Source organism: Lygodium microphyllum, chromosome 8, assembly GCF_053477565.2.
Source record: "Lygodium microphyllum isolate KBCC chromosome 8, Lygodium_microphyllum_v1.1.10, whole genome shotgun sequence".
In the NCBI taxonomy this organism is placed as follows: domain Eukaryota; kingdom Viridiplantae; phylum Streptophyta; class Polypodiopsida; order Schizaeales; family Lygodiaceae; genus Lygodium; species Lygodium microphyllum.
Window position 1 is genome coordinate 86,391,040 of NC_141142.1, and position 14,622 is coordinate 86,405,661.

Consider the following 14,622-nt stretch of genomic DNA (forward strand, 5'->3'; position numbering starts at 1 on the left):
TTGGCTAATTAAAGAAGCTGTTTTTGCTTGTCAAACTAAATGTGGTAGGTAATTAGATAAGTAAAGCAACTTGAGGAAAGTGCGGTGGATGTGACCATGGGTCCATCCTATGGAAGGGTTGTCCCAGTTGACTGGGAGCTTTTCTCAAAGGAATTGACAACAAGGTAACAATGACCTAGAATCTAGAAAGCTAGAGTCCCGATTTATACTATTTTAGGGGAACGGAATGGGACTATGTCTCACGGGTAGAGAGGTCGAGCTTTGCATCCCTCTCGTTTCACATTCTCCTTGAACCAAGTGCAATATAAATCTGCTTCGTCCGTGATGTTTTTGCGTAAAGTAGTTCATGTGGGGGCTCGAAGCTAGTTACCTCCGAGGAACTTGACCATTAGCGAAACCCTGATTTAGGTCGATCCTAAGTGGGAACGGACGGAATGCTTCTGCTTCGTGGTAGACTCGGGAAGTCCTAGATTGCAAACCCCGTGACATTCCGTGGGAGTTCCGGGCAACACTTTCTGGACTCTCTTCCCGATGGCCTGCTAAGACATGTCCTACAAGTGGATAGGTGGACACGTTACAATAATTAAGAGCCAAGGTGAGAGGAAACCTAGGGTTTACAATGGTGAAGACACAATCTAGTAAAAGGATCTAATTTTGGGGAAATGATATTGAGTAAATGAGCCGAGATAGATTGGTCCACATGAAAGAACATAAAAATAGAAGGAGTCGTGGCAACCAATCAAGCCATGAAAAGATAAAAAGAAGATGGGTTTGGAGGCTTAAAATCTCTAAAAGTGTGGTTGTCATGCTAGATGAAAGGAAAAGAGTTCCAAGTGAATATACCATGGTGAATTCCCAAAGTGGATGAGACTAGAGGACATAATAATACATCTAGCAATGTGCACCACTCTAGGATGCATCGTTGTGATGGGCCTAGGATTGAATCCCTACCTAGTTTGGGTAGTAACAATGACACATTCAAAATCCAAACAAGGAAGGGTCAAATGAGCCAAAATCCACTAATCTCTCTATAGAAGAGCCCTTTGGGAAGCTAGAACAACCAGTCTATTTGAAAGGTAAGATGTTTGAGCCTAAGGAGGTCATTTTCTCAGATAATAGCAGACAAAAACGAATAGCCCATATTGATGTTATATTAGTAGGAAGGCTTGGACTTGTGGATATACAAAATGTCCAAGATTAAAACTCAATAATGGAATTACCCTCATACCTTATGTGACTTTGGTTTAGCTTGGTTAATCTGATAAGAAACAATTTACATGCCAAGTAGAGCAAAATGATTTATGTCAGGTTAAGAGGGTCATGTGTCTATTTGGTGCGGGTACATTTAATAGTTTTCTATCTAAGTGATTCCATTAGACAGGTTTGATGAAGTGTGCTTAGAGGGAGCCTGTGCTGTGGGAGAACTTCTTGTGGCCATTGTAGGTGGTGTTGTGGGGGTTATTTTCTTTTCGTTTGTGGGGTCTGGAAATCAAGGCATGAAGTCCTAGGGTTTGGTTAGGTGTATTGGAGGGAGGTTCAAGTAGTTGTCTACTGCCTCCTGTCAAGACATTCTCAGGTATTAAAGGCATGTTTTAGAAGGAAGTCCTAGTGACCCTATTCTACTAGCCTGCTAGGTAGTTATTCTAGGAGTCCTTGCTACTAGTGTTGTTAGGCAGTTAGAGAAGCCTGCCCCAAAGTATAAAGAAGAGGAAAATATGAATATGCTTGAAAAAATACAGAATTACAGAGGTGTGTTAAAAGGTGTTCTAACCCCTCACCTAGAAGAGAAAAGAAAAGAAAGAAAATTCCTTAAAACAGTTGAATATCGCCTTGTAGAGGCCAAGTAGGTTCTTGGGGACGAGTCAGACCTGGGGATGCCTTGTCACCCTAGTGGTAGTAGCTAAAATAAAGACATAAGGAAGGATGGAGCAAAAATAAAAGTGAGCCAAACAAAGAAAAGTATTAAGTATCACCTCATGAGAGCTTGGTAGGTTATCGGGTCCCGAGTCAGGTCACCTTGAGGCCGATGCCCTGTTCTCCTTGAGCCGAACAAAGAAAAGGATTACGCATCGCCTCATGAGAGCTTGGTAGGTTTTTGGGTCCCGAGTTAGGCCGCCTTGAGGCCGATGCCCTATTCTTCTTGGATCACTCTAAGCTCAACTCCCTCCTTTTTACACACCTGAGTATGGAAACTTTGAAAGCAAGTGTGTTAAAAGAAAATTTATGATGACTAAGCTATAGGAGTTCTCACCTAGGAGTTCTTGCTTAGTTCTTAACCTCTTTGATAGTTCTTTTAGCCCATCAGTGTTGGAGCAGTTGGTTTAGCGGCTCACTCTGTCTTTCTATCAGTTTATGATGGGCCTATCCCTTCAGGATTTTCATGCCTTGGTTTTGTTGGGGGTAGGGTAAGAGCTATTCTTATGCTTTGTTGTGTATATTTTTTGTGGTAGCTTGATGCTTTCTTTGGTTGTTATTTGTGTAGATTAGTTTGTGGGACTCAATGGGCTGATTCTCTCTATCCCATGGTTGCCAATGAGAGTGGATTTTAAAGGCTATTCTTAAAGCAAAAAAGAGCTTGGGAAGGCTGTAAAAGACCAAATGTTCATGCAAAATAAAATGATTGCAGTTAGATGAGCTAGAGTTTTCTTCGATGGAGATCGATGCCAAGAACCCAAGGTAAGTCTCAGTTTATCGATTGGAGTCTACTTGACCTCCCATTTCATCCCCTCAAGGTTTCGTGTTATGAAGCAGCTATGTGATCCGAGAGCCAAAAAGTGCATCATAGTGGCCCAGTTTATAGATTTCGACATCATGAAGCCATTTGTCAAAATGGATCTCGATTTCGAACATGTTTGCTCCTTCGAAAGCGAAAAAACCACTTGGACTAGAGTGTGAACAGAAAGTAGTGAACCAGTTTTTTAAACCAAAAGCTTTAAGTTAGTTTAAGCTTGTGAAAAGAAAAGACACAACTAAAGAAAACATTTGGGGGGGGGCGTTTTTTTTTACGCTTAAAATAATGCCATTTTTTAATGATCAGCATAAGAAAGAATCCTCAAGGTAGCAGGATGCTCCAATTCCTCGCTCTACATCATGACAAAGAGTGCTCGAAATGATGCATTATACAAGAGCATCGGATTTTAGTATTTCTCTCTCCCCTCTCCTCTCTCCTCTTATGGTTTATTCTCATGGATCAATATAAAAGAGAGGGGGATGGACTCATATACATGTTTTTGGTCAAACGATTATGCACAAGTGGACAGAGAAGTGAATCGGATTTGGATGGATCATCAACAACTATGGAAGAGCATGAGAGGGCCTCCAACATCGAAAAATGCACATCATAATGAGTAGTTTTATGAGAAAAAGATAGATTTTATCGTTTTATGATGGATTCTTGTTGAAATGGTTAGTAATGCTCGGATTTAATTGCCAATCCTCTCTTTGATTAGTCATATTGAAATAATCATAAAAAATCACGCGTATAATAATTTTATGCAAAACATGCAAAACCCGAGACTAGATGGTTTAAGGGGAATATGCAGTTTTTGGGTTTTTGGTGTGCATCCATCGTTCTAAGGAATGAAACATACTAAGAAAATCATTTTGTGTAAGAGTAATCACTCTACACTTGAATCAGTAATTATTTACATTTTTTAATAAATAAATAGAAAAAAATAATATTTTCACATCATAAAAATAAGAAAAAAGAATATTAATGTGTGTGGACATATGATGAAGTTGAAGCATGAGGCTTCGTTCAGCCCTATCTCTTCGTTGGAGTGAGGTTTTATAGCTTTTAATAAAGAAAACTACATAAAAAACCATGCCTACACCTATCAACGCAAGAAAAATTTTAAACGGTAGGGAGTAGGGGTTGTTGAGTGATAAATTATGTTAAATTTTGATGTTTTATACTGCATTTTATATAGAAATTTGTGGTTGTTTAAAATTAAAGGGACTAGTAGTACGAGGAAGCCCGATGCTAGCCCTAAGCAACAAAGCACTATTATAGAAAAAAGGAAATCATGAAAAGAATTGTCTTCGCACTTTCACGTTGCTGATTTTCAATGAATATTTGTTTGAGTACAATGATCATATTCACACTTGCATTGATGCACCACATGGTATTATATCCTAGATGCATAGCACGTGTTTGTATGAGTGATGACCCGATGCTGAGAGTGTGAGGTATCCCAAGCCATAAGTCTAGATATTCGATTCCTTCGGAGTTATTTGGTGAGGTTTATCTATCATCTCCTTGATTATTTAATCAAAAGAGTGGACCTTTTTTCAGGTATGTTTTGTGTTTATGACACATCTTGGGGCAAATCTCCAAGGTGTAGGAGAGTTGTAGTGGAGCCGCAACAATCAACTAAGGGGTGCTCCATATGTGTGTTCTACATGGTATACAACACCAAGATGTTCAAGAACTCCTTTTGATGAGTGCGAAAAGAATCATTCATTCGACTTAAAACTTGAACAAACCCAAAGTTCTTAGATGCTCCCAGTCCTGCGGCCATGTGGGGTGGTTTCAAGTGAGTAGTAAAGGCCTGGCTTGTGCCTTAGAGCCAATGTTGGGCCCATTGTAGGTCCCGACAATGAGATATATCTGATTTGAGGATTGTGTTGATGTAACTTTGCATAAGGGAGGATGTTAAATTTTTCATTTTTGCACCAAGTTAAAATTAGAGGCTATTTTTAGGCAAATGACTTTTTCTAGAGGTTTTCAAGGTCACAATCCTAAATTTATGGGCTTTAAAACTCAGAAAATAGCCCACATAGACAAACATTTATGTTATTTTTTCTAAAATTCACCCAAAAATTTTCTCAAATTTCTAAATCTCCACCTTTGATCAACAAAACATTTATCCACATATTTACAAACTAAAAGTCACAAGGGTTTCTTAGTTTTTATCTTAACATCCATCTGTTTGAATTCTTCTATTGTAGTAAACCTGTGGGTTTCTTATATACGCATGCATCTCTTCCATACTCCCTGTGGTACACATATTTTCCATGTATAACTTTTCACTTTTGATGGCTTCTCTTTGTGTGTCCTTCATCATCCTTTGCAAGGTTCCTTCTATTCATAAGAGAGGTTGATGCAATCCAATACAACATGGAATTATTGCAATTTTAAGTTGGATATGTATTTAACCTCCATTATTGTTAACACATCAAGGCATAGAGACCCTTACATAAGAGTAGTCATGGAAACCTCTATGCTTATTAGAATAGTGTTTTGACTTCTTTCAAGGGCAACAATCATCTATAACCTAGATAACATAACTATTAAGGAGCTTTGAAATTTTGGTTCTTACATTTTGCATGACTATACTATTTTTTAAAGGTTTGGTTTTTGGCAATGGAATTGAGAATATTAGAAAGGACTTCTGGATAAGAAAAAAAGGATGAGTGGTCACTACCTTCAATAGTGAACACTTTATTTGGGGGATTATCTTGCACTATTTGTGCTTGTAGAAATGGTGGAATTACATGGTCCATGGTTGTCTTTATGTAGTATCGCTTAATACGACCATATCGAGTCTGAGTTAATGTAAGGTTCTCAAAGAGTGGTCCATAAGGTGAGGGATTCAGTAATGTGAATGCAAGATTTATATCCTGCAAAAAACACCAATAATTTATATTGTTACTCTATTTTTAGATAAACTAGTTTTTGGTGATGAGGTTAATATGCATTTGTCAAAATAAAAGACTAGTTTGAATGTTGTTCATAAATAAAATTCCCACTCTTTGCATAACATTGTTAGAGACTAGGTCATGTAGACCCTAAAAGAATTTCCTTGAGAAAATACAAAAGTGATTAATAAGTTCTTAGTAAGTTACTTTTACTCAAAAGTGATTTTCAATACCAAGAATATAGGGTATTTGTTAGATTTTTGTTTTTTCTAACTATTCAAATTTCCTAAGAGTAAGATCTATTGACTTTAAATATGAGGGACTAAACATTCAAATTTGTGGTTGAATTTTTTTACTATATACCCATGCTCTATAACTATATTATGTTTCGTAATTTATTTAACTTTACCTTTTTGTTCCTCTTTAAAAGGTTGGAGATATGGATAATTTGTTAGTAAATCTTGCATTTTTATGGGTGTCTCAATGTGCATATGGAAGGTTGCATGCTTTTGCACACATTCACAAATGAGCATCCAGACTACATTAATGAACAACGAGTCCACTTAGTTTCGTACCATGGAACACAACTATAGACAATCATTGCATTTTTTTATAATCTACATGATGAGATTTTTCATACAAACTATATGGTAAGTAAATCTAATTATGTATCTACATGGCAACATAGATGTTGGTAGTTATTACAAAATGGAACAAAAAACATGCATTGCTTGTTTTACATTTACTTGTAATGTACGTTGCAAAAAGAAGGGGTATGAGAGGAATAATGACCTTGACTTAGATTTGTATTTAAATTATTTGATTAACCAAGTTATGCATGCACTAAGATTTTGCTAGAGCACCAAATAGTAAATTCTTACCTCGATTGGGCTTTTATTATAAAAATATTGTGCAGCTTTTGCAAGATTAATATAAACTGATGTCGGCTCGGATGAAGAACCATTTGCGAAATTGAATAGGAAAACTCTATTTTGGATTAATTCTTGTGAAGCCTAGAAAATTCAAGAAGTTCCAAGAGAAACATCAAGTGAGCACACAATAAAATAATGGTAATAAAATATGACACAATGACTATGCTTGATTCTAATTATCACCACAATAATTTCCACCACAAGAATTAGGGCCATGATCATCATCAAAAAAATTGTAATTATGTTTTTAGTTTTTTTTAATTTTCTTCACAATTTCTATCACTCTTTCATTAGTCATGGCTACTCCATCATGACATGCCTACATATTTGCAACATAAGCACATCTAAATTCATTACCATAGGCATTGCTATGATAATCATGATGTTCTTGATGTATGAAATGAGTGTCATAAAATGCAATAAAACATGAAATAAATTATCACATTGTAGAAAGCATAGGTCTTATGTCTAGTACCTCGAAATCTTGTATGGGTATGTAGCTTTCCCCATTCCTTGGCATAAATGCAGAAAGGAATATTGCTTTATCTATTTTATTTGGAAAATTTTCCATTGCATAAGAGATGGCACCTCCTCCCAAGCTATGTCCAACAAGAATAACCTAAAATATTAGAATTTAAATAAATTAGAAGTGGTTGTATATTCAAAAGGTAATATATGGGCTCTAGCAAAATAAAGTGACTGGGAAATTGACAACCAAATCAAACCTTCTCATCAACATTTGTAATGTTGTTCTGTAAAAAGTCTGTCAAAGGCTTCACATATTGAGCTACAGAAGTCACTTGGTCTGCTACTGCTTTGTTGATGCCATTTGATGTGAGATCTAAAGCAGTCACATTGTTTCCCTTGCTTTGTAAAATTGTTATGATTTTGTACCAACACCATGCCCCGTGGCTTAAACCATGGGTGAGTACAAAATGGTTACTTGTTCCTCCATCTTGAGATAAACCAACTTGTACCTATTTTCAGAATCATAAATACAAGGGCTAAACATGAGAAACTAGTTGCATGCAAAGTATCTATGTAAATTCTAGTTGTGAAGATAAGCTAATCATAATCACCTTACATTCAATGCTACATGTTTGGAATATGTGAAGTTTTTGCTATAATTCAATTTAAGAGGAAGGTGATGGTTACATCATGTCATAAGAACCTATGAAGAAATGCACACATCTCATCAAACTTAGATACAACATGTCTCATTAGTATGCACATTCACCCCTAACTTGTTGGTGTGGTTTATCATAATTATAACTAGAGTATAAGCTAGTTCTTATCTTGTACTAATCAATCACTAGGAGCTTTTGACTAATGTGTCTAGATAAGAGAAAAAGAGTTTTCCTACCTAATTTACTAAACAAAAATACACACATTTTGGGATTTTTGGACCTAGCGAAAAGGGCGCTCTCTTCCCATATAGATTAGGGTTTTAAAAATTCACTATATAGGCTTTTTCTCCTCATGTCTAGAATTTTTTTCTAAATAAGTAATATTTTCCTATATAGGCTATTTTTTCCTATGAGAAGAAGTTTCTAGCTAGGTAATATTTTCCTATATATGTTTTTTTTTTCTTATGTTGAGAAAAAGTTTCTAGATATGAAATTTTATTTCAATAAATTATTTGAAATAATTCACATGATGCCATAATATAGTGGTACTATATTCTTACCCAAGTAGATCCCTATTGGCTAATGAAATGGTAAACAAAGATATTGAATTGAACATTAAGCTCAATCCTAGGCAAGGTGGGCAATGTGTCCATAAACTCTTACATGATTTGGATAAGCACAAGAAACTTATCTATGTAAGCAACAACTACAAAATTATAAACCTTAGAAACTTAGAATGCCATATATTTTTGTAAGTTCAATATGCTTCTTTAGAGTCTAGTTATGCTGAAGTTTCCCATAGTGGTAGGCATAGAATGTTGATGCTTATTTTAGGACCTTGCTCTTTATGCAAGGTTGAAATAGAGGATTCTTCTTATCTCTTTTAACAGTGTCCATGCATTAGAAGGATATGGAAGAAGTTGTACAAATGGCACAATACAATTAGTTCCTAGTTTTTATAAATATAAAACTAGGTTAAAAGGTGGTCAACTTTAAATTATTGATCAATTATAGCTACACTTATCAGGCTTGATGCACCACTAAATAATCTTCACAGGATTAAGAGTAAGAATTTCGCAAAAGTCTATAATAGGGGATGAGAAGCAATGCCAAACAAAGTGGGCCTGAGGAAAATAAAGTGGACCCATAGATCCATCTTAGTTAGGGAGTTTCATCCCAATTAATGGGGGTAGTTCGTGGCCCTTAGGATGTGGCATGTCTACATTTATCATGCATGTTAATTGTGTGTCTTTCAAAGCTTGCTCTTGACTTCTCAAAAGGTTGATGTGCGATTACCTTGTACGTTATATTGATATTGGTATACATTGTAGTATTAACACATACAAGGTTGCATCCTTGAAGAAGATGGGCCATTAGGATTGATATTGAATGGCTCTCCCAACTATGATGATGTACTCAATAGATTTTAGGCTCAGGGACTTTTTAGTAGATTAGGTCATGGCACTGAGGCTAGCTTATGGGGTCTTGCTTTATAAAGGGGTCATGGGACTTGGGATCGTTAACTTGGATTATTTAGGATTTGGATTGTTGATATCTTTTGAGAGCTAGCTAGCTATAGCTAGACTCAACCTTAAGGCTTGGGGCTTATGTGATAGATTACTTATATCCCTTGCAAATAGGGGACCTGTGTCTCCTATGCTAGATGCAACCTTATTCCACAGGCCACTCCTACCACGCAAGTTGAATGATTCACTATCGCAAGATGAATAATCCATAGGGCACACGCACTCCTACCACGCGATTAGTTGAATGATTCACTATCGCATGGTGAATAATATTCCATCGGTGACCGAACTAGCGATTTGCATGTTCAAGTGGCGGGAATTCTCAGGAGCGAAAACTACGACAGAAGCACATGATCTGGGACTAACTTTGATCGTCGTCATGGAGCGAGCAAAAGCAGCAAATTAGCGCTATAATGTCATCTCATGAGCTCACCAGGGCGACATGGATGAGGAGGATAATAATGGCGACGGAGGGGCGGCGGCAGTAGCTGGATGGACGATTCGTGAGACTGGAGTTAGCCATGATGATCTGTTCTGCTTTGCGGATGCTATTGAATACCGAGAGAGTGTAAGATCCACCGATTATTAGAAACGTGGCACGGTTATATGTCGTGTGTGCGTGCGTGTGTGTTTGTAACACCTACTGCACAAGTCAATGCCCAGTGCAATATCGCGCGAGCTTCCAACATGAAATAAGCAATACACACGGCTACTCCATCAGAAATTTCTTTCGTGTGTGTCTTCCTCTCTTTAATGCTACAACCAACCCGTGAAATTTCTCTCTAATGAGTTCTCACTCTTTGATTGAAGAGGCCGGCTTTTCCACAATCGCACTAAACTTTGCCATTGATCATGAAAAGCTTCATTCTTCGAGTAAGTTACTCATGAATATATGTGTGCATCACGTGGGGTTATGCTTTATCCAGGAAAAATTCATAGATAATGATATTTATAAATAGGCTTTGAATGCACTCGATGTAGAGGATATACATATAGTAACTTTAACTTCTGCTCAAATCATCATAATTTAAGACGCATGGCTTTGAGTGTGGTGCCTTACCGCACAACATACGTTTGATCCCAACTCAAAAGAGTTTTAAATTATAATATGACCTAAAAATTAGCTATTGCTCTACACTGAATAAAGAGAATGAGAGCCAGTGAATAAGAGCTATGCTCCTCCCCAATGTAAAAATAAGTTCTTATTATGAGTTTAAGAAGTATGATTACTCAAAAGGCTTAGGTAAATATGGGAGTGCTTTACATGAAAAGGAAACGATGTGTAGGTGTAAGAGCATTAAATAGGCAAGTTCTCTACATGTGCACACAACATATGAAAACCAAAAGTACTTGTAACCACACAATCTAATGATTGAAAAGAAAATTTCATTTAACCATACAATTCAAACACTAGTTGGTTGCAAAGCTAACATCATCTCTCTTGATATGCTAAGTCCAATATCATCTACTAGTTGTTGGCCCATTAAATAGAAAAGTTGAGATTTTGGTTCAATCACTAATCGACACTTTGCCTTTATTAGCCTAGATGACTTTGGCTATAGATGTCCTATCATTGTGACAAAGACCCAAAACAAAGGTTGTGCTCCATGGAAGTTTGACATTGACAAAGAGTCCTTCCAAGCATCAAATTATTTTTGTTTGTAGAATCTTTTTTCTCTAGTCATGGTTAACACAATTTCATAGTTCTTGTGCGAGTTACACGTGATCCCAATTGTTCTAAAGCTCATTTGAAAATGTAGTTCACATATCCATTGTCTACTTAAATGCTATGTTTCTTGATAGAAGTTGCCAACTCAAAGTCATATCATTTGATAGAAAAGGTTTGAGATATTGACATCACATTTTCGAAATCCATGATATGAACTTTAGAGTAAATGTATGTCAAGCATCATGTAGAATAGGCACACGCAATGAAAAACATTGTCTGGATTGAATGGTGAGAAGTTCTTATTGCTACTTAACTCATTAAAATGCTTTTACTCATTCAATTGATAGTCACCCAATCTTTTATGTCATTGAAGGATGCTCTCATGAATTATATGATTGCTATTTTACATTAAAGTCTAACTAGCAATAGTTGTGTATTATCATGTGCAAGCTCCACCTACTTTGAGATTTGCAGGTATGGTGACGATGACATTTCAAATTTTATTTCTATATTAGACTTGGGCTATTGGGGTTTGACTTTTTTGCCACACACTGGGACATCCCCTTTTATATGGCATGAAAAGGGTGAATACACAAGCTACCAACTATATGTGTCAAGGAGAGGGATTGGGAGAGAGAAAGAAGAGAGAGAAGACTGCAAAGAAGAAGAAGAAGAGCAGAAGAGAGAGAAAGATAGGTATGAGGAGAGAGAAATATTAGAAATGGAGAGAGAAAGACAAGAAGAGAGAGAGAGAAGACATGGAAGCTTGGAGAGCAAGGTGAAGGAGAAAGAAGACTTGTATTAATTATCTGATAATGAAAAATTAAGTCTATTTCACCTTATATACCAGCCACCAGTGTAGCTAGTATTTCCCCATTATTAAGTCCCCCTCTCTTACATTCCATCCCCACCCGAAGGTTTTTGCCCTCAAAAACAATTTGGGCACGTGTGGTAACTGGGAGAGGCCGATCAGAGTACTACTCTGCTGCATTATTACAAGGGTATACTGATGAATGAATAGGTATTATTATGTATGATGGGTCATGGGGTATGTACGATACATGGACTCTATTGAGGAGTTATAAACATGAGTTTTGACCCAAATATCTAGAGTAAATGCGGGCTGCAGACAGTGGACAGCAAGCTGTTTACTATAGGACCCTACTATAGTGAATTTATCATAACTTTCTATGGGAGGCTCTGAATGGGGTGTGCTACACATCAAAACGAAGATCTCGAGAAGTACTTTCAGCCCATATATGGTGTGCATTGTTGTCTGTAGTATATAATAGAATCTGCTTTAAAATAGAGTGTTGTCTACTAGCTAGATTTCAGCCAAATCTGCTTCTAAAAGTTATGGAAACTCTTCCAAAATTGAAGTTGGCCTCCAAGAAGCTTCCTTGAGTGGTAAACCTTGCCACTTAATCAAGTATTCCATGATTGAGCGAGAGCGAAGCCTCTTTTTCCTTTGTCCTATGACTTTTTCGGGTATGTATTGAATGATGCCTTCTTCATCTATCTGTGTGAGTTCCTCAACATAGTCCACTGCTGAGCCAATGAAGGGCTTCAACTGACTCACATGGAAGACATTATGGATCTTCGTAGATGGGGGTAATTCCAATCGATATGCCAAGTCTCCCACTCTCTTGATAATCTAGTATGGTCCATAGAACCTGTGTGCCTACTTATTGTTGGACCCGTCTTTAAGGGAGGCATATCTAGACTTAGGCACTTTCAAGAGCACCAAATCCCCTTCTTGGAACTCCACTTCCTATCTTTTGTCATCAGCATAAAGCTTCATTTGATCTTGAGTTCTCTTCAATTTAGCTTTACACTGCTTTGTAGATTTATTTTATCATTGAAGATAACCATAGGAAGGAGCACCTTGTAGCCATACAGGGCCTCAAAAGGTAAAACTCCAATGCTAGCATGTGTGAAGTTATTATAGGCAAACTTAGCCAAATGCAACCATGAGTCCCAAGCATGCTGCACATCATGATAGAAATGCCTGTCGTAAGTTTCCAGCCATATGTTAACCCTTTCTGTCTAACCATCTGTCTGTGGATGGTAAGCAGTGGAAGGGGCTAACTGAGTGCCCATAGAGCTGAAAACTGCTCGCCAAAAGTTACTCATAAACTTAGCATCTCGGTCATGCACAATGACCTATGGTAAGCCATGTAATTTGAAAACATATTCCATGAATTGGCTGGCTACTTGAGAAGCATTATACTGAGTCTTTGTGGGGATGAAATGGGCTACCTTTGTGAGTCTGTCCACAACTACATAGATGTTGTCCCAACCTTTCTTGGTCACCGGTAGGCTAATAATGAAGTCCATAGTGATGTGTGTCCACTTGCCTTGAGACATAGGCAATGGCTGAAGTAAACCAGTTGGTTTTAAGGTATTGTCCTTGTTTTGCTGACAAGGCATGCAGCCCAAGACAAAGTCTTTCACATCTCTCCAAAAGCCCTTCCAGTAAAAGCTTTTAGCAATTTTGTCATAAGTCTTAAAGACTCCCAAATGACCAGCTATAGGGGCTGAATGCATCTCCTGCATGATTTTCTGCTTGAATGGGGAAGCATGAGGGATGGCAATTCGGCCATTATACCATAAAAGCCCATTTTTCAGCTGATACGAAGAGTTTTCCACACATTGTCCTGATGCCAGGAGGCATATTCCACGGTGGATTCCGTGCCACAGTGGATTCCGTGAGGTTTTACGGTGGATTCCGTAAACTTAGATGACCGAGGCTCATACACAAAGAGGATTCTTAGTGCGAGAAGTTGATGGGGACGCCTGTCCTTTTCAGGTGTTTCATTAATTTAGTGTGTACATGGGTGATTCCATAGCGGGTGATTCCGCAAAATGCATATTAAATTAATAAACGTTTATGAGTTTAGAGTGCGCACTCGTAATAAATTAAGGTTAGGATTTATTTCTAACCAGTTGATTTATTTATGTAGCTGAAGACTGCTACGTATTCACTTTTGTCGGTTTAATTGTATTATTTTATTAACGATTGTGAATGCTTCAGTTGATGTGTAGAGATAGCAGTAGTGTGGCGGAGGAAAGCATTGGAGTCTAGCGAGTATTCGACCTTTGGACTATATTTTGATAGGCGCCACGCCTATATTTTGTTATCTCTATAGAGACATCGATTATTGATTATTATTTTGTATGCGCCTATGCGCCCGGATATGTTATTTCTATTTGGACATTGAGATTGGGCGTGCCAGACTCTATGGGCACCGTCCATTAGCTTTATTTTTCTATTTTTGTAGAAAGCAAACTCAAAAGCTAAAAGCTTGTCATATTTTTGTAATTGGGCTATTATTGAGCATGAAGATTGGAAATATACATAAAATACATGCTTTGTGAAGCGCTCACACAAGGCATGGGGGAGATTGAACCCAATTTGTCTCTTGCCTCTTGTCGTGCATGCTTTTACATGGTTTTTTGTGTAAAAAGGTAGAGTTCATTGTTCTTGGGGACCTTCAGGGATTCACTACGTGAGCTATCTGCGACTGATCTGCGCACCATGTCCTTCCTATAATTTCTGAAATACATTGTTGAAATCAGTGTCTAATAGGTAAGCCTCCTGAAGCTCATGTATCCAATCACTGTGTAACTCCATGATAGCAGAGCTTTACATGCCCACATCCTAGACAAGGAATCAGTCATTATATTGTCCTTCCCACGAGTGTGGGTGATGTCAAAGTCATAGTTCT

The 14,622-nt window shown here is 37.5% G+C and overlaps 1 protein-coding gene across 1 annotated transcript; it reads right to left on the bottom strand.

Moving 5' to 3' along the window:
• Positions 1-5,148: 5,148 nt before the first annotated feature.
• On the bottom strand, positions 5,149-9,916 carry LOC148032545 (putative methylesterase 11, chloroplastic). The gene is made up of 5 exons (XM_087684122.1): positions 9,659-9,916; positions 7,298-7,549; positions 7,048-7,191; positions 6,522-6,653; positions 5,149-5,622 (listed from the first exon to the last, which is right to left on the bottom strand). Exons 1-5 carry the CDS (start codon positions 9,746-9,748, stop codon positions 5,338-5,340), a joined length of 903 nt encoding a protein of 300 aa, XP_087540248.1. The 5' UTR covers positions 9,749-9,916; the 3' UTR covers positions 5,149-5,337.
• Between the last annotated feature and the right edge of the window lie 4,706 nt (positions 9,917-14,622).